At 32.2% G+C, this 21400-nt stretch overlaps 1 protein-coding gene across 5 annotated transcripts in view; it reads left to right on the forward strand.

Moving 5' to 3' along the window:
• Nucleotides 1-21400, forward strand: part of LOC132716731 (uncharacterized) — a 115569-nt gene that overhangs the window by 21597 nt on the left and 72572 nt on the right. For 2 of the 5 annotated variants that reach the window (XM_060700051.1, XM_060700053.1), the window contains exons 6-9: nt 5978-6289; nt 10004-10113; nt 11234-11264; nt 14322-14473. In XM_060700051.1, the coding sequence (XP_060556034.1) occupies nt 5978-6289; nt 10004-10113; nt 11234-11264; nt 14322-14473 (605 nt within the window). The remainder of the gene's footprint in view (nt 1-5977; nt 6290-10003; nt 10114-11233; nt 11265-14321; nt 14474-21400) is intronic. The other 3 variants (XM_060700052.1, XM_060700054.1, XM_060700055.1) reach the window with 2 other exon arrangements.

Genomic DNA, 21400 nt, shown 5'->3' on the forward strand with positions numbered 1-21400 from the left:
TTGCATGGAACAAATGTTTATAAATATATTGTCAGGCATTTTAGATGGACGTGTGTCACGTGCAAGTTTTTTATGATTCAGTCATATTTTAGTTACATTACAGAATTTGTTGCATTATAATAATAATTGTCAACATATTCATTTTACTGAATGAATTATATTTCTATCATATTTGATTAAGCAACATTTGAAAGATAATGATACCCCTGCAAACAGCAAAGATTGCAATGGAGTCAGCTTGTACCCTTGCCAAATGCTGCTGTATTCACTATACAAGATGAACTTCATTAAACTTATGTAGTGATTTAAATACAAATTTATAACTTAATGTAGGACATATTTGTTGTGAATGATAATTTTTGCACTGATGTTTCCAATGAAACAAGGGTTTCATAATGGACTTGGGTAAGACATTTAATATATGAACCAATATGTGTACATTTGCTTTTATTACAGTCCAACCCCGTTTATTCGAAGTGCCTGGGACTGAATATTTACTTCGAATAATCGATGGGTTCGAATAATCGAAATTGAAATATTGTGATAGACGAAAACTACTCAACTTTGACCAATCATCGCAAAACTACCGTTTACAACACATTTGCTTCCTGTAATCAATTGAGAAAAATAAATATTTAAGAAAAGATAGTAAAAAATTATTGTGTTGACATTGAAGACATAAATACTTGCATTTTATTTTACATTGTGTATCGTTTCGTTTCGCACAAAGCCTTGATAATGGCTGTGTCGTCACTACGGTATTTACAGCTAAACTCTGGTATTTTCGATTGTAGCGTTACAATTAATGAAAAAAAAATGTTTTGGATGTTTTGACAAATTCACATATACGGAATGTATAAAAATTATTGCTGTCATCTTCAACAAAATCGGACACGGTGCATAGCTTTTCATTTTCGGTAATTAAAGTTGATTAAAGAACACACAAAGAGTTATTATCATGATTGTCTAATTACACGCATGACTTTGGATATTTTTCACAGCGAGTGGATCTGCGCCAATTAGTCTGGCTTCGAATAATAATTAGGCTGGCTTCGAATAATAGGTGTGAAATTCTTTCATAATTGTATAATCGGGACCGAAATTTTACTTAATAGGAGGTATTCGGATAATGCATTTCGAATAATACCCTCGTATTTACATTGTTATATATAGAGATAAAAACGGGTACGCCGATCTACTTCGGATAATGCCGGGTATTCGAATAAAGGGTTGTCGAATAACCGGGGTCGGACTGTATGTCATAAATCAGCTAATTGTTATAAAAGCTCAAAACATCAAAAATCAGGGTCTTTAAAATTTAAAAACCTTGGCTGAACTTTCATTGTGGTATTATTGATAGTTTTACACTCAAAAAGATTCTTAAAAGATGAATATAACTTTTTTCAAACATTTTTCTGAACAATGTATGATGTTTGACACAGGCTGGTTCAAATTTATATACTAAAATAAATTTCAATTGTACATTCCAAACAAGGCCAGATTTGCAATATACATACACCGATAACAGACAAAAATGCCCTCTAAGAATGGTAAATACAAGTGAAATATCAGCAACAACTGTCATTAAAACAACTTCCTCATATTAAAAAAAATCCTTAAAAAACCTGCATACAATTTGATATTATGGCCTCATTCCTATGAGCCAGGATACATGCATCCAAAAATGACACATTTATATTATATGAAATTGTGCATCCATTGCAGATTCATTACTTACCCACAAGAAGTAAAAAATCACTCCTGGTAATATGGAGATGATGGTTTTATTTTCTTCCTGTGTTGGAAAATTTGGTTGCTATGGTAACAAACTGGTTAAATGCTAAAACACTGGATTGTGGTAATATTATGAAAGTAATGAAGACAGTTTACGTCCTCAACTGCTAATCACACCCAGCAACTTATTGCAGAATATGGAACTGGTTGATAGCCTCAGAAAAAAAAATTGGCCTCTTCAAAAAATATAATGTTTCTTTGAGTAGGCTAATTAATTTTAAACTGTTAGTCAAACTGAACACCCTATTCACAAAGTGGTGTGTGGTGGTATCCTTGCCAGACGTGTGGCAGTTCTAGTTGATTTTATTTATTGCCTTAAACTGTCATTTCAGAAGGCATATTAATATTTAATCCACAGTGGTACAAGGCAACAATGTCATAATTTAAAAAAAACTTGTGTTACAACAGTATTGCATTCATCATAGTTAAATATGGTGGTTTGAGTAATATTTACTTATCTTAAAAAAACTTGTAGGATAAGAAGTTTCATGCATCATCTCTCATATTTTAAAGGCTTTTATTGAATGACAAAAGAAACAAACTGTTAACAGTTTTAGCAACAGCCCTTCCTTTCACCCCCCCCACCCCTCAAAAACCAATCATTCAAAAACAACAATAAGGAGATGCAATAACAAAGAAAACAATAAACAAAACATGAAAGAAAAAAACAGAACAAAATATAAAAAAAAGAAAAAATCTGAAGCAAATATCTTGTATCAGGAAAAATAGGTGTTAAAAAGCTGTTAGTTTTAAACATTTGACAGATAAGGGTCTGCGAAAAAAGCCATGAAGCACTAATGACTTGAACTTCAAATTTCCTGAAATGGGAATTTATGCCTTAATTTTTACTACAAATTACTGAAAGCTAATATGCCACTTAGTTTGTAAGGCTAGGCTTTGGTGTTTTAATAGTATTAATATAAAATTTTAACATGCAATATGGTAATAACTGATTTTTTTGTTGTTTTCTCCTAGAAATAACACAGAATTTCTTTATAAATTGTTAATTTCTGAAATTCTTTAGCAAAAAATTCCCCAAAAACTATTTATCCCAGCTAATCGGAGCTGAAGATTAAATCATGAGATTTGTCTAAGAAATTACTTCAATCTTAAATTTCTTGGCCAATAATGTGTTGTATATTTAACTAAAGTAACCGTTGCCTGATACCACTCTATCTTAAGTCACATATAATATTCTCTCTCTCTCTTCCTCAGGCAAAATATGGCACCATTTAATAACATGGTTTTACATTTGGCAGATAGTCAGATTCGTATATGGAAAAGGAGGATATTAGTTCGAAATTAGAATCTTTTATTTTGCCCGTAATTTCAGTCCGAGTAATTATGCCTCTAGCATCATTTCTTGATTGTGGCCTTAAGGTTAAATATATAAAGTTATTTTTGGTGTGATTTTTGTTTTTAATTGGAATTGATTATTAAGATATAAATAGGAATAGATTAAAGTAGATCCATGTTATCTTATTAAAAATGGTGTCCTCGAGTTCATCTGTTAGTAATGATACTAATACTCTGTATGTGCCAGCCAATTGGGAATGAGCGTAATGGTTCTGGAACTAACAAGTTAAATAGAAAGCTGTCCAGTTTAGACTAGGCTCAGTTGGGTTTGAGTGTGAATCGGGCATCCCGGGTTCAATTCCCAGATGTTGCAGGTCTTTTTCATTGCAATTGATCATAAAATCCTTTTTTTCACACTGTACCTCTGCTCCGGCATGTACAGAAGTAATACCATTTCTTGGTAAACTGCTTGACAGACTGCCCAGGAACAATGGGGTGGCTGAACTGTTCTCTGGTAAATTCAATGTCGCTGACTGCCGTGATCCCGAGCGAAAACTACTACCACCACCAAGATGAATAGTATGGAATTTTACTTTAGAGAATTTGCAAGATTTCCCTCAGTGTTCTACATATATATTTAATGTTATTATATTTAACTGTCTGCTAGCTGATTTTCTCCTCTTCTAAAGTTACAACAATAATGAAATAATGCATTATGGGAAATCACTGTCTCTAACTGGTGCTGTAATTCATACACACATTTTTAGCTCGACTTTTCTATGAAAAGGGGAGCTATCCTACTCGCCCCGGCGTCGGCGTCGGCGTCGGCGTTGGCGTCACACCTTGGTTAAGTTTTTCGTACCACCCCACTTTATTTCAGAAGTATTACAAGTATGGCTTTGAAACTTACCATACTTGTTCACCATCATAACCTCCATCTACAGACAAGAGTACATAACTCTGTCAAGGTTTTTGACAGAATTATGGCCCTTTTTTGACTTAGAAAGTGTATTGAGCTTGGTTAAGTTTTTTGTACCACCTCACTTTATTTCAAAACCATTGGAGGTATTGCTTTGAAACTGACCATACTTGTTTACCATCACGACCTTCATCAACAGACAAGAGGACATAACTCTGTCAAGGTTTTTGACAGAATTATGCCCCTTTTTGACTTAGAAAATACATTGAATATGGGTAAAATCCACTTATTGCCTTAACCCTTTGAGATATTGCTTTGAAACTTTTAATGCTATTTCACATCATTACCCCCATCTGTACGCAAGAGAAGGTAACTCTGTCAAGGATTTGTTTTAAAAATTAAGGCCTTTTATCGACTTAGAATCTTGGTTAATAATTCTTCACTAAATATCTTAATGCTCATGGCCATTGTTCACTTTAAAAATACAGAGATTCTTGTATTGCCTTTTACTGCAAAAACTTTTTTTATTGGCAAGCAATAAAAAAGTCGAGCGCGCTGTCTTACGGACAGCTCTTGTTTGTAGTGCTGCAAGACAGTAATATTATAGAGAATATTATAAAACTCTTAAGGCAGACATATATTGTATTTTCCTTCATGGTTTATGACAATTATTATGTCTATATAGGTTTTTATAACAATAACTAACCATATCTTTCCTAGGAAAATTCTCTATTTACTAGACACAGGTAGAGGAAACTTCTAGAATTATAAAGAATGGTGACCATAATTTATAAAAAGCTGTATCTTGTCTGTGTTGCAGTGCATTTTCTCTTGTTTTATGACCTGCTTTATAGTAGAAATATATTATGCAATGTTCAGTTTTTGAGTTACCTTTAAATTAAATTTACCACAGGTTATTTTAATTGAAACAAAAGTACAACTGTGTCTTTAGGCTAGAAATTCAATTTAGTTATACAATTATATATTTTAAACAGTGATTCTATATAAAGATGCCTTATAGATGAATTTAAATATACAACACTGAATTAAGTTCATCATATTGTTCTTTATTAATCTTAGCAAAAAAATGAAGAGCACCTGTTTACAAATATTTTTTTTCTGTTCCTGAAGATTAGTCTTAAATTCTAAACAGAGAGGTTTTAGACTGAATATATAAAGATTTTCTTTATTGTGATCATGTAAAGCGAAGTTCAGTGGAAACATTATCTTGTTGGCATGTTTGATTTGATGGTACTAATTTGATATACTCACACTACAGCAAACATATTGCTGGCGTAATTGTGTTACAATAGATTTATGGGCAAAACTGAAATGAACATGCTTTGATCCTATTCCCATTTCCTGATTAAATTGCAGAAACTAACAAAAATAGCATCAAACGTATTTGTATTCATGGACACTTCTATAATTGTGGACTGATCTTTTAGCAAATATAGTTGTTTAACACTCTCCTCATTTTTGAACTCTACACATATTTAATGATCCATTTAACCAGAAAAATAAAATTGTCCCTGGGGCAGTCTTATGTATATCTGTTATATATATAATGAAATTGACTTATGTACATTGAAAGCTAAAAGGTTACTTAATATTTGTATATGCATTATTACAAGTGCAGCTATTTAGTGTTTTTGTTTTTAATAACGTGTTAACCCAGTATGACAGGCATTGGCATGGGTTGTAATGCATTCATCTGTATCACTGTCACAAGGTATCTTTTACTTTCAAGAATTCATTTATTTCCATCTTAAAATGTTCTCCATTTATGAACCTTTAATAATAAAGCATGAGATATTTCTGAAATGACAGTTTTTGGTATAAAGGAAAGCTAGTTTATCATTCTTATATATTTACTTTTTTTGAATGTTTTTAATCTTTTTTGTTTCCATTAGTCTATATTGTGTTATTCTTGTTTTCTGCATGGTTGCATGATTTGTCTGTTTTTAGGCTACGACAGTGATGACGAGTACGACGATGACGATGTTCGTTACACGCGCAGAAATCGTGGAAAGAAGTACTCGCAGCTGGCAAAAGACGACTCGCAGGATTACACTAATCGTAGCCATTACCTGGATAATGACACGTCTCAATTACGTATTGATAGTGTGAGCATGTACGGAGATACAAACTCTTACACGTTCACGCAGGATAGCCACAGCGATCGTAGAAACTCCGAATCACTAGGATCTTCGGAAGATTTCAATAGTGATTCTGATATAACTACCAAACATGCTTATGTTCGGTCCAGGAAAGAAGGAGGTTTGACCTTAATTTTGTACACATTCGTTGATATTGTATGCCTATGCCTTACATGGTTTATCAAGTTTCTGGGGAGAAACTTGTTTTTTATGTCCAGACATATCAAATTTGGCCTGTCAAACATTGATGAAAAATATGGAAGTATTGTAAGTGCATAGCCCACAATGCTTTATGTCTGTAACATGGTTGTCTAGGTTTTTGGGAGTGTGAGAGGAATTTTTATCCTTTTTATAGATAGATATTGACAGCTTTTGTAGCTAAGCATGGTATTTGCAAAATTGTAGTCTGTCAATTGTAAATCATTTTCATAATGATTCTAAAGAAAATTTTCTGAGCACTTTTTATTCAGTGTCAAGATTTTTTTTATGCCCCCACAATGTGGGAGCATATAGCGTTGCACTTGTCCGTCCGTCAGTCCGTCCGTCCGTACGTCCCGAAATCTTGTTAACGCAACTCCTCTTAAACCGGATGGCAGATTTTGCTTAAACTTACAGGGATGAACAACCTTAATGTGTAGATGGTAGTAAAGGAAGGAATTTTTGCTGCGACCAAATTTAACAGAATTATGGCCCTTTGTTCATTTTTTCACTAGATACTATGTAGAAATTTTGTGAACGCATTTCCTCTTAAACTGGATGGCAGAATTTGCTTAAACTTACAGGGATGAACAACCTTTATGTGTAGATGGTAGTAAAGGAAGGATTTTTTGCTGCGACCAAATTTAACAGAATTATGGCCCTTTGTTGATTTTTTCACTATATACTATGTAGAAATTTTGTGAACGCAACTCCTCTTAAACCGGATGGCAGATTTTGCTTAAACTTCCAGGGATGAACAACCTTCAGGTGTAGATGGTAGTAAAGGAAGGAATTTTCGCTGCGACCAAATTTTACAGATTTATGGCCCTTTGTTGATTTTTTCACTATATACTATGTAGAAATTTTGTGAATGCAACTCCTCTTAAAGTTAAACCGGATAGCAGATTTTGCTTAAACTTCCAGGAATGAACAACCTTAATGTGTAGATGGTAATAAAGAAAGGAATTTTTGCTGCAACCAAATTTAACAGAATTATGGCCCTTTTTTGATTGTTTCATTATATACTATGTTGAAATTTTGTGAATGCAACTCCTCTTAAACCGGATGGCAGATTTTGCTTAAACTTCCAGGGATTAACAACCTTAATGTGTAGATGGTAGTAAAGGAAGGAATTTTTGCTGCGACCAAATTTAACAGAATTATGGCCCTTTGTTGATTTTTAGCTCGACTATACGAAGTATATGGAGAGCTATCCTACTCGCCCCGGCGTCGGCGTCGGCGTCCGCGTCCGCGTCCAGATTTTAGATTAAAGTTTTGGTGCAGTAAAATATTTTTCACTATAACTTTGTCATTTCTTAAGATATCAACTTCAAACTTCAAATATATGTTCCTTATCATCAACCACATCTTATGTGACAAGGTTCATAACTCTAGCACCAATATTTTCAGATTTATCTCCCCTTGAACTTAGAATTTTCCTTAAAAAATACTATTTTTTACTGATACTTCTTTATTTCTTAAGGGATCAACCTCATACTTCAAATATATGTACCTTATCATCATTCCCATCTTATGTGACAAGGTTCATAACTCCAGCACCAATATTTTCAGATTTATCTCCCCTTGAACTTAGAATTTTCCTCAAAAAATATTATTTCTTACGGTTTCTTCTTTATTTCTTAAGGGATTAACTTCATACTTCAAATATATTTACGTTATCATCATCCCCATCTTATATGACAAGGTTCATAACTCTAGCACCAATATTTACAGATTTATCTCCCTTTGAACTTAGAATTTTCCATACAAAATATTATTTTTACTGTAACTTATTTATTTCTAAAGGGATCAACTTCATACTTCAAATATATTTACGTTATCATCATCCACATCTTATGTGACAAGGTTCATAACTCTAGCACCAATATTGCAAGAATTATCTCTTTAACTTTTTTATTTTAAAAGGTATCTACCTCAAACTTCAAATACTTATTCCTTATCATCAATTACATTTTATGTGACAATGTTCATAACTCTTGAAGCAATATTTACAGATTTATCTCTCTTTGAACTTAGGATTTTCTTTAAGAAATATAATAACTTCTTTATTTTTTAAGGTATCTACTTCAAACTTCAAATATATATTTCTTATCATTACACAAATGTTGTGTGGCAAGGTCCATAACTCTAGCATGACTATTTCTAGAATTATTCCCCTTGATCTTGGAATTTATGTTAATAAATGTTATTTTTTACTATAACTTAATACATAATTATACATAATTGATTTTTCTTTCATAGTTTTGTCCTCCTTACTGCGTCCAGTATTTTATTAGTCGAGCTTTGCTGTCTCCTGTGACAGCTCTTGTTAGTTTTCAACTTGTGGCACATGTAGTCCAAAAAATATTTGACCTAGAGTCATAAGATTGACAGAACAGTGGCGTGTGGGGGCATCCGTGTCCTATGGACACATTTCTAGTTTAAAGAAGCATTACAAATTTGTCTGAAGTTACGATAATGACATGGTCAAAATTATTCATTAAAAATTTCCTTATTTGTTTGTCTATGTAAGAAATTTGTTGTAAACATTGGTAGGGAAATGCATATTTTTGATAGAAAAATAAACTAGAATTTACATGGAATATTGACATGTGCATGTGCTTGAAAACTTACTTCTTGCATTTTTAACATGGAATCATGAATCTTAACCGTTGACTGCATGCTTTCGTCTTGTTCACTTTTTGTTGATTATCATGATATTGAACATATTTAATTTTAATCAGTAAAGATAAAATAAAGGGTGGAATTATAAAATTCTGATTTTAGCTTCTAAATTATTTGCTAGGGCATGTTTGTGCAGTCTGACTAGGCTATACACTTGTTTAATTCCTATAGTATGTAAACAGCCTGTTTTAAATCCTATAGTATGTAAACAGCCTGTTTTAAATCCTATAGTATGTAAACAGCCTGTTTTAAATCCTATAGTATGTAAACAGCCTGTTTTAAATCCTATAGTATGTAAACAGCCTGTTTTAAATCCTATAGTATGTAAACAGCCTGTTACTGACATTAATCTGTGACATGTTTGTTTTATAATACAATACATGTATTAGGAAAGCAATGGTATTGATATATTAAGAATAAAATAAAAACATGTCTTATTTCAATTAAGATAAGTGAATGATTTGTCTGATTCACCCAGCAAGTAAATGTTTTTATTTCTTCCACAATGAAGACATAGAACTTAAATAAACTAATGAATTGAAGGCTAGTCAAGTCTGGTACTCAAATTTAGTAACATTACATGTTTTAAGATAGACAGCTAATGAGTTCAGTTTAAGTTATGTTGGCATAGTTAGAGTCACAGTATAGACCTGTTAAAACTTATTTAATTAGGGGAGAAGATGTGTAAGTGGACGGAAAGCTTAGTCGGTAGAGCAGTGGAACAGTATTCCAAAGGTTCTAAGTTTGAGTCCTTGTCAGGCTGCACAATTTCTCATCAAGTGGCATTTGTAATTTCATTAAGCTAAGAACAGTATTTGATTTCAAATACACATCAGCTGTCTTTGAAACAGTATTAGGTTGAACTGTTAGCAATAAATTTTTCTCTTTTGGTAGAATGATTTATTTGCTGGTATTAATTGTGCATTTATAAAAGATTTATTTTTTTATGTAGATTTTGACACAGATGAAGAGACAGATCAGTTGCTAGGGAAACAGTATGTTGGTAACCAGTATGTTGATATACCAGAGTTAAGTCAACCACCAGTAAACAGAAGTGCTCAGGTAAACAATGTCTTTTAATCTGAGTCACAAAATGTAATTAACATGTAGGTAACTGGATCATTTGCTTATCAAGCTGTTTGGAAAAGTTTCAGACTATAGGATCAAACTCCTTTGCCTAGTTAACTTGAAATGAAGCTGAAAGATTGTACTTTGCAAATGAGAAAAAAAAACAACAACAGTTTTTGATGTCATGTTGAGTAAATGTTAAGTGTTAGTGGGGTATCTGATTAACAATTAATGTTTGTATTATGCCTCTCATAAAAAAGTGGTTTGATGATGTGGTCCATCTGTATGTCTGTTCCTGCAATACCAAAGTAATAAAGGGCATAAAAAAAAAATTAATAAATTATCTGTAATTATAAGAGCACATGTTTCTAGGCATAAGTTAGAGGTTTGAGAATTTCTATAAATTTTATAAAATTATTACATAGTTATTATGCATAGCTAAAGACAAAAATGGCATTTAAAACCCACTCTTAGAAGCTCTTTTATTTGTGAAATCAAGCACCTGTTATGAGATTAATGCATTTGACAATTTATGAAAGTAAACAGTATACAGCATAAAAAGCTGTTACTAATATATGAATTTTTATACATCATCATTACCAGCTGTGTGTCATTAGAACAGCTTACAATACTTTAATATGACAAGGTTACTAACAAAGGTCATACATTGTGTTTATAATTATCTTGTCTAACATACTACCTGTAAAAAAATTAAATTTCCGATTTAGTATTCACCAGTGTAAGAGAGTGGTATAAAACAATAGAGCATTTTTGAATTTGATGAGATGGGGGTATGTCTTCAGTATTGATCTCTTTTGATGAAGTTTTATTCATTCTTGGTTATATATTTTAGCATTCATAAAATTATCATACTTTACTTGAACCTTAAGTATACGCTTTAATGATAGACTCCATAGCAGATGTATAATTTAATTTGACAGCAGATGAATGAAAAAAGAAAAACAAAATTGAAAAAAGAACAACAAAATGTTTACAATAGGCCCTCACACTCTAATTTGCACTCTAAACAAAAGTATTCAGAAGCTTTTACATCTCTGAAATATTTAATTATATGTTATTTTGTTAACAATTTGATTTGATGTCACTATTTCAGGCAGAGAAAAGAAAGTCCCGTGCTAAAGAAGGTAAGAAAATAATGTAGACATAGTTTTGTTATTTAATTCTAGAAAGGTTTCTTCTTTACTATGCATCTGACTAAAATGGCACCCTTATTAACAGTTTCAAAATACTATTAACTATTTCAGTAAAATGCATGGTGAACAGTGGCACAGGTTGATATGCTATGTTGATCAAAATATTTCTTTATTTGAACAATCAATCGAGTTTTGGTATAATGGCTGGCATTCTCATGAAGAATATTGTAAAGAATTTTGATACATGTACAGCTAAGCTGTTTATCTGTTTAAATGCTAGTGGCTAAAATGATGTGCCTATGCTACCTGTGAAGAGCCAGGTCAAGCCTTAACGGTTTGTCTTTGAAGGCTCAAAAGATTCATTCTCAACAAAAGTTATATTATCATCTGTGTTGAACATGATTTCATTATTATGTTGCTTTCTGAGTAAAATAGAATTATTTTTTTTTTATACATTTATCAATTTTATGTTTGGTTTATTTGTTATCTAAATCATAGATGAAAGCTTAATCTATGTAGAAAAGTTTGAATACTGTAACAGACTGTTTCAAAAAGTGTTACATTAAATATGACAATTCTAAATTATTTTAACATTTTTTTATGACAACATAAAAGTTATCATTTGCTATTTCATATTAACAACTTGGATAAAACACACACTCTACTAATTTATAAACTATGGTAAGTGAATTGATATTTGATGTAATATTGGGGTTTTTACTTCATATTTCATTGTTGTACCCACTTGGTTTCTTTAAATGTTTTTTTTTCTTCTGTTTTTATTTGGAACAGGTAAATTGCTTATGTCTTTCTTGGTTGGGATAATGTATGCTTTGGTATTTTCTATTTATTTTTTAATTTTCGCTTTTCTTACTGATTCCTTTGTTATTGATATTATGATGTTTTTCATCTTCCTGGTACCAAAGGTTCACATTGAGCTTTTAGGGTATATGAATACTCTTGTGTTAATCCCTCAACAATTCATGTAAACATTTTCACATGTAAAACCACTGGTCAGAATATAATGTAATTTTAAATTTAGTGTGTGGATCCTGACATGGTTTTCTATATAGATTGCTAAAAGTATTCTTGTTGGCCCCATTTAAGATATCAGAGAAGCTAGAAATAGAAAGCTTGTTCTTATAAACCAATATGAACCGCGCCATGACAAAACCAACATAGTGAGTTTGCGACCAGCATGGATCCAGGATCCATGCTGGTCACTTACAAACCCAATTACAAGTAGAGAAACTGATAGCGAACAGCATGGATCCTGATCAGACTGCAAGGATGCGCAGGCTGGTCTGGATCCATGCTGGTCGCAAACGCCCTATGTTGGTTTTGTCATGGCGTCATGTCATATGGATAATTATCAAACTTAAAATATAATATTCTTGCATGCTTTTCTCTGAAATCTGTTCCCACTGACAACACTTTCTGCTGAAGCTAAATGATGAAAATCTTCTGAGGTTTCTCCTTGCAAGTGAAGAGACAAACTTGGTGTTAAGCATATATTTGGATTGCACTCTCCTAGATTTCACATTTATATTGCCATCTGAAGTAAATATGTAAAAACAATACTGTCAGGGAGATAATGCAACATTCAATCATTATTATGAGCCTTACAGAGCTTTCATGGCCTTCTTGATCAGTTTAATGCTATAACAAAAACAAAACCTATCTCAAGCATGTGGGTAGATCACATTTCTGTTGGAAATAAAGTTTTCTGTATTGCTAGATTTTAGTACAGCTTTATTTTGTATGCATGATATTTTTCACTTCTTGAAGTAATAAATTACATTCTCAATATTTCCTGACTGATGACATTCAGTTTTGTATGGATGTTTTAGAAATAAAAAGAATGCTCATTGTTTTGGAGTCAGATCTTTGCAGGGGTTTTGAGGTATTTCATGTAAAACAGCTCCCATACTAATTTAATGAAGATAAACATATATACCCAGGTGTCATTGTGAGCCTGAATTAATGTGCCATGAGAAAACCTGAGGTTTTTATCCTTCATTAGAGCTAGAAAGTTGTATGCCATAATAAATAAAGTAGAAATTTGTTATAATTCCTGAAACAGTATCTCATTATGTTGTTAATTTTTCTAATTAGAACATTATTTGTTATTAATTATTACAGTGAATTTTGTGTTATAGGGAATATTGGCTTAATTTGATCATTTCTGTATTATTTCAATAGCCTGGAATACAGCTGCATTATTTAATGTTATGAACTTTAGAATAAGCAGGGTCTTCTTAATAATGGATGAATGTCAAGAAACAGTAGTAAATGTACAGAATGATGTCTTGTAAAATTTTATATGATATCTGAATTTTCAATATTTAGAATGCATCTTGATATTTAATGTTAATATTGCTTTTGAAAACAATTTAGTATTTATAATTGATCCTTCAGGGAAGATCTAATTTTTGGTCAGCAAAAAAGAAACATGATAAAAACACATCTATTTGGTGTTAAAATAGATTGGTCACTAATGGGTGCATGCTCCATAATTATTTCAAATCAAATAAAAGCAATAGAAATGTATCGTTTGGATATTATTAAAAAAACATTTCTTGAAAAAAAAATATGTTTGTAAGAGTTATAAGTGATTTAAAATGAACATTTATGTGATCATTTTTAAGTAATATTTTATTCTAGAACAATTAATCATCTTCTATATAAAATATGTAGTGTCAGATAATGTATCTCTAACTTACCAACAACTAAAATTCAACCATGGCTTGTTTCCATGTATGGTACTAAATACTTTCAACATAATTTTTGATGTTATTAAAGCTCTTCCATTATGGACCAATTCACTTATACAAATGGTCATATTGTTGCACAGTTTGTAGACAAAAGTAGTTTTCCATAGATTTACATGAAAATTATGATATTTTACATCACCAAAAAACCTTCCTGTCCATCTACTGTTACACACAATAACAGTATGCTATAGTTTCCAAGTTTGGATGGGAGTGTTAATTTGAGTACTTCATCACTGGCATATTGTAATGATGTGCTATTGTCTGTTTATTTCAGTTGAACTCAATGACCCTGATAATCCTTCAGTTCTGATAGAGGGCGTTCTGTTTCGGGCGCGATACCTTGGCTCGACACAGCTCATATCCGAGGGTCAACCTTCAAAGGCAATGAGGATGATGCAGGCTCAGGAAGCTGTTGGCAGAATAAAGGTAAATTATTGTTATGTTTGGTTTATTCTTATGATGACAGCAGGGTAACTGTGTGTTACAGAGTAAAGGATCAACTTTCTCAAGTAAGTTTGAAGTTCAGATGTCACATTGCTCAGTATACCGATAACCCTTATGCAGTATACATAGAGTGAAGGTAACCTTTCAAGTATGTATAACATTGGATGGTAGGCTACACAGGTAATTAGAAGGAAAAGCTTAACTAGGGAATAAAGAATCTACCAACATTTATAAAATCGTTTTGCAAATATTTTACTTATGAAAGAGCTTTAGTTTTGCTTACATTATATATTATGGTGTGTGGGTAATATAGATTTTCAAACCAAGTTCCTTCTTACAACCCTACAGGATTGGGTTGCTATCATGTGTAAAAGGGATATTATTTATAACATTATTGTAAAAATCATTCTTATGAAAAGGTTTGTCTTCAGACGTCGAAAAATAGTTTATGGGTCGGCCATTTTCATTCAATACACTTGATGTAAAATTTATTCTTATAGAAGTAAATGAATGAATTAAAATGAAATAACCACTTACCTATTATTGCACCCTGTCAGGCTTCGGTAAGTGTTGGTATTGTCCTTGCACCATTGTACAACGTTGTTATAGTCTTTCTGATTAAAATTAAGAACGAATATCTAGTGATGATACAGTTCAACAGTGAGAGCTGCTTATATGTAGACTTGATGTATCTATCCGTTTAATGTTATAATAAGCACATTTTGATTGTAAAAATTGTTAAATTCATGTTTGTGTCAAAGAAGTTGATATCGATAGTCAGGTATTTACTGGTACATATAGATTGACCATTGCAAAGAGAAGGATAGTTTGAGTAATATATTCATATTGCATGCCTGAGCTGTATGATTTTGTAATGAATTTTGTTTTTGTTTTGCAAAATTGAAAAATTAAAGAGCACAGCATATTTTTAGCTTATCACATACATCATGTATGCATGGCTCCTAGTGTTATGCGAAGCTATTTTAAAGTTATCATTTGGTATATTGAATTATTAGGACAATATTAATCTAATATTACTGTTAGTCAGACCTGATGTCATTGATAAAGGTCCAGGCTATAATTGTGAACCTGTATAATAATCTACAATATAGGCTGCTTGACATGACATGACATGGAAAAGTTGACCTCAAAATGTTACTCTTACAATTACGTCTTAAGAGAATAAAGAAATTTAAATTTGATAAGGTCTATTATTATATATACTAGCATTCAAAGGATTAAATACATGCTATAGTTTTGTTTAAGTAGGATACCACCTGGTGTCTAATAAAAAACATTAACACAAAGGGAGATTACTTAGGAATGCTACTATGTAAAGAACTATCAAGAGTTATTCCCTTGGTAGGTAGATACTAATATATGTGTGATGATTGCATGTTATTCTGTTTTCATTTGCACAGTTTACAAGTTTGAGATGTTTATTTTGTCTAAAGACTAAAGCCATTGCAATATTTCTATTGAACTTTCTTTCCACAATGAATTGTGTTAACAATAACTTACACAATACAGTAACAGTGTGGCAATACCACGTGACATTGACGTCATTTTCGGCATCATTTCCAAGACAAATGTTGCTCGATTCGGAAAAGAAAATAGCTGTAAATATTTTATTTCTGTACCAATTTCTTTGGGATATGCACCAGTCTACGGGGAAAAATATAAGCTTTCCATAGAATATTGGATCTTCGTCAGTTTATAAGCCGTTTTATCAAACACTTTGCATAACCTTGGAAGTTGCTTGTATTAGAGCGGGCTTCAGTTGCAAGCTATTTCGTTTTCTGGCGTTATCTGGTCTACGCCATGATTAAAAAGTCAGGTTTACATCAACCGGGAGTACGGAAGGCAAAACTCTACCTAAATATGTTCATATTTTTATTATGAGTGACATAAATCTTACATTTTTCTTCAATTGTCAATTCTGGCACCAGTTCCAAGTCGAAAAAAAGGACTACAGTTTAAAGCCGATTTTAGAATCCGTTGCAAATGCGAAGCCTACCGTTCTCTTTCTATAATTATGTTAACCATGAAAAACATTTTATTTTCTATACGATTTACATAAACACAAATGAATATTTAAATGATTTTTACTCGCTGCGATATTTAAGTGATTTTAAAAGTAGTAAAATTGTTGTCTGTATTTGTAAAGAAATTGATTTGCTCTTTAATTATTGTTCTTTCACGGTAATGATTATGAAAAATTTATTTGTGTCATGTAGCAATACTAAACGTGGAATAGAAAACAGAAACCCTAAATATCGCCCAAAACGGCAAAATTGAAAATGTTTCAGGCTCTGATTGACTTAGCTAGCCTGTCCAATGAACGTGCACATTCAGGATCACTTGAATTTGTATGATGTAAAAAGGGTTACGCCTCGACGCGGCAATTTTAAAGTCAAATGTTATTCTTTTGTAAAGAGCCTTTGTATATATATGTAAAGAACCTGTAGCAATCTTTTAGTATGATAGATTAAGCTTTTTAACACAGTGGCACTCGTTGATAAAAAATATTTTTATATCCTGTTTTGATAACCACGGTAACCGTTTTCGTGAACTGGATATAACTTCGTTAACTTAAGAACACTATTAAACACTATCTATTTTATAATTGCATTTATTTCTGTTGATGAACTGCATATCTGACAAATTTAGTTAATTATATCAGTCAACTCAGCTTTATCAGAGAGCTCACCAATATACATTGTAAAGAGAGGAAGGGAACGGAATATTTGTGGTTTGAAAACATTTAAATCGAGTAGAACTTTTTTAACATTAATGTCTCTTTCAACTGAATAAAAACGATAGGGCTATTTGGGACTATTTCTTATCGATGTGGCCATTGGCTGTAAATGCATAGATTATTGCACGCGGCATGACCTGCAAATGTCCTCAACAGGCTTTTTGTAGCATTTTAAGATTTAAAAAAGGATCGCACATCAAAATCTAAAACATGATAAACATATACTAAATAAGTGAATTATCTGATATGTAAATAAAGAAGTAAGTCATTTGACAGTTGAAGGATAAAATTTGAATATACTCTTCAAATGTAATCGTAATTTTACTAAGCTTATGTTAGCTATCAATTATTCAATGGACGCATCAGTGGCATATGGACCCCAGTCATAGATCTTGCCGATGTTGCTTTTACAGATGTTAATGTAAATATTTATATAATTATTGATAATCATTGTTATTTCCGTCTTGTTGAATGTTTTGTTTCAAGAAATTTGATTGTGATCGATGGATGTTGGTTTGTAAAATTTTTATCTGTTAACTATTTTCTACTTTGTTTACTCCACATGGCGTCCATTCTCGTTCTTATTCATGGCTATTTTGGGTCTTTTTGATAAATAGAGAATCATAAGTAATGCAACTAAGTAACAATTCTATCAGATTTACAAGGCAAAGTTCCAAGTTCAAATTGTGTTTTAGTTTATCAAACTCTATAGAACTTTATTATACAACAATTCCAGAAAAAATATATACCTTTTAAAAGTCTCTCTTTTGAGGACAGAAGAACCTGTTCGTCACATTCACGAGTGTCATTGTTTGTCAGTTACTCTTTACAAAAATAAACTGAAAAAATACCTTTAGCTTAACAACACTCGCGTTAAAGTGTAACCCTTTCCATATCATACAAACGTGTTTTTATATTAACTCTTTCTCTCACTGAGAGCACATATATTTCTTATCAATTTCGCCATTGTGAAATAGAATAAAACACATTTAACTACATAGGATAAGATGAGCAATACTTTAAACATCTTCAAAACGAAACCAAACATTATTTTCCGACAGGACTAAATCTACGTGATTTGACGTGCACTATTGCGATACAAGTAAGTGTTGTTGCTTTAAGGAACAATCAGTTTTTTTCACAATCTCTCTGTGAAAGATCAACAATGAAAAACTAAATTGTAGAAAGAGAACGGTAGGCATGTTGCTTCGCATTTGCAACGGATTCTAAAATCGGCTTTAAACTGTAGTCCTTTTTTTCGACTTGGAACTGGTGCCAGAATTGACAATTGAAGAAAAATGTAAGATTTATGTCATTCATAATAAAAATATGAACATATTTAGGTAGAGTTTTGCCTTCCGTACTCCCGGTTGATGTAAACCTGACTTTTAAATTATGGCGTAGACCAGATAACGCCAGAAAACGAAATAGCTTGCAACTGAAGCCCACTCTAATACAAGCAACTTCCAAGGTTATGCAAAGTGTTTGATAAAATGGCTTATATACTGACGAAGATCCAATATTCTATGGAAAGCTTATATTTTTCCCCGTAGACTGGTGCATATCCCAAAGAAATTGGTACAGAAATAAAATATTTACGGGTATTTTCTTTTCCGAATCGAGCAACATTTGTCTTGGAAATGATGCCGAAAATGACGTCAATGTCACGTGGTATTGCCACACTGAGAAAACTTGAGACAGGGTTTCATCATTTAAAAGCAATCTTTTTCTAAAAGATGTTTTTTAGCTCGACTATTCGATAAGAATAAGTAGAGCTATTGCAGTCACCCTGGCGTCGGCGTAACCACTTATGTTAAAGTTTTTGTAATAGTTCAAATATTTTCAAAGTCCATTGACATATGGCTTTGAAACTTTGCACACTTGTTCACCATCATGACCCCAACCTGTAGACAGGAGGAGGTAACTCTATCAAGCATTTTGACGGAATTATGCCCCTTTTTCGACTTAGAATTTACGTTAAAGTTTTTGTAATAGCTCAAATATTTTCAAAGTCCATTGACATATGGCTTTGAAACTTTGCACACTTGTTCACCATCATGACCCCAACCTGTAGACAGGAGGAGGTAACTCTATCAAGTATTTTGACAGAATTATGCCCCTTTTTCGACTTAGAATTTACGTTAAAGTTTTTGTAATAGTTCAAATATTTGCAAAGTCCATTGACATATGGCTTTGAAACTTTGCACACTTGTTCACCATCATGACCCCAACCTGTAGACAGGAGGAGGTAACTCTTTCAAGCATTTTGACAGAATTATGCCCCTTTTTCGACTTAGAATTTACGTTAAAGTTTTTGTAATAGTTCAAATATTTTCAAAGTCCATTGACATATGGCTTTGAAACTTTGCACACTTGTTCACCATCATGACCCCAACCTGTAGACAGGAGGAGGTAACTCTATCAAGCATTTTGACAGAATTATGCCCCTTTTTCGACTTAGAATTTACGTTAAAGTTTTTGTAATAGTTCAAATATTTTCAAAGTCCATAGACATATGGCTTTGAAACTTTGCACACTTGTTCAACATCATGACCCCAACCTGTAGACAGCAGGAGGTAACTCTATTAAGCATTTTGACAGAATTATGCCCCTATTTCGACTAAGAATTTACGTTAAAGTTTTTGTAATAGTTCAAATATTTTCAAAGTCCATTGACATATGGCTTTGAAACTTTGCACACTTGTTCACCATCATGACCCCAACCTGTAAACAGGAGGAGGTAACTCTATCAAGCATTTTGACAGAATTATGCCCCTTTTTCGACTTAGAATTTATGTTAAAGTTTTTGTAATAGTTCAAATATTTTCAAAGTCCATTGACATATGGCTTTGAAACTTTGCACACTTGTTCACCATCATGACCCCAACCTGTAAACAGGAGGAGGTAACTGTATCAGGCATTTTTTTTACTATCAAGCACTAAGAATAGTCGAGCATGCTGTCCTACCGACAGCTCTTGTTTATTTTGTGGTTAGGAGTTCCTTTTTGAGGTTGTGCCCATAAATGAAGTTCTATGTTTACACTATGTACTATATTTGATAGAGGCTCATAGGGAAGACTGGGCATGCCTAACTATGTTGCCTCTTTAAATAAAGTCTTTATTATTATTATTATTATTATAACCAAATTTGAAGCTTTACACATGCTGTCAGGGTCATAGTTGTATATAACTGACAAAGACCCATAATTGCTCGCTTATGAAATAGGATAGAGTTTCATATAAGTTTAAGCTTCCTACTCAATACTGGATACAATTTATGTATTGAAATTTTGTTTGATAATATGGAAGATTGTTGAAACCAAATATGAAATAGTTATATGACTCTTGTTTTACTATCAAGCACTGCAAGTAGCCAAGTGCACTGATCCATTACAACTTTTGTTTTAATATTATTTGAAGTAAAGTGGTTTTACATACAGAGTATCATGTTTAAAAAGCAAAGCTTGGCTAAATCTTGAGCATATTTTGCATATTTTACAGCTTTAATGCCACGATTACATAGAAACCAAGCCAAATATCCATGCAGTTTGACAATAATTCTATTGAGTTTGCAATTTTATTTGATATGACAAAAAATTACCAATAAAGTACCATATTTAAAAGAGTGCAAGTCCATTACATAGAATTATTTCGGCAATATTTATTATTGAACATAAAAGAAATATTTGAATCAAAAGAACGTTAAAGCATAGTTTTTCATGCATTTGACATCTGCAAAAGCACGAGGACGCATTACTCAAGCACAAACCCAGTTGCTTTCAGACAAACTTGCATAAAAGTGCAAATCAGATTCAGTAATGCCCCATTTGTTTTTTTGTATAAAGAAATTGGTTCATCTTTCCCATGTGTAAGTGCAATGTTATTTGATAGTTATGATTTGATTATAAACTATGAGGCCCTCAGATATTGTTACATAGTGCCTGAGTCAAATATTTAAAAACATGCAATAATAACAGCGAATGCTTGTGTGATTTTATCTATTTATGCATGTTTTCTTCTCTGTTAATAACCTTGCCCTTAGGAACTATGTAGGAAATATTTTTCTACTTTCTCATTCACTTAGATGAGATATATAGACCAACCTTGCTCTTTTCAGAAAATAATCACAAATTGACTGCTTTATTACAATA

Source organism: Ruditapes philippinarum, unplaced genomic scaffold (genome assembly GCF_026571515.1).
Source record: "Ruditapes philippinarum isolate M1 unplaced genomic scaffold, ASM2657151v2 ctg193_1_1_1_1, whole genome shotgun sequence".
Taxonomy (NCBI): domain Eukaryota; kingdom Metazoa; phylum Mollusca; class Bivalvia; order Venerida; family Veneridae; genus Ruditapes; species Ruditapes philippinarum.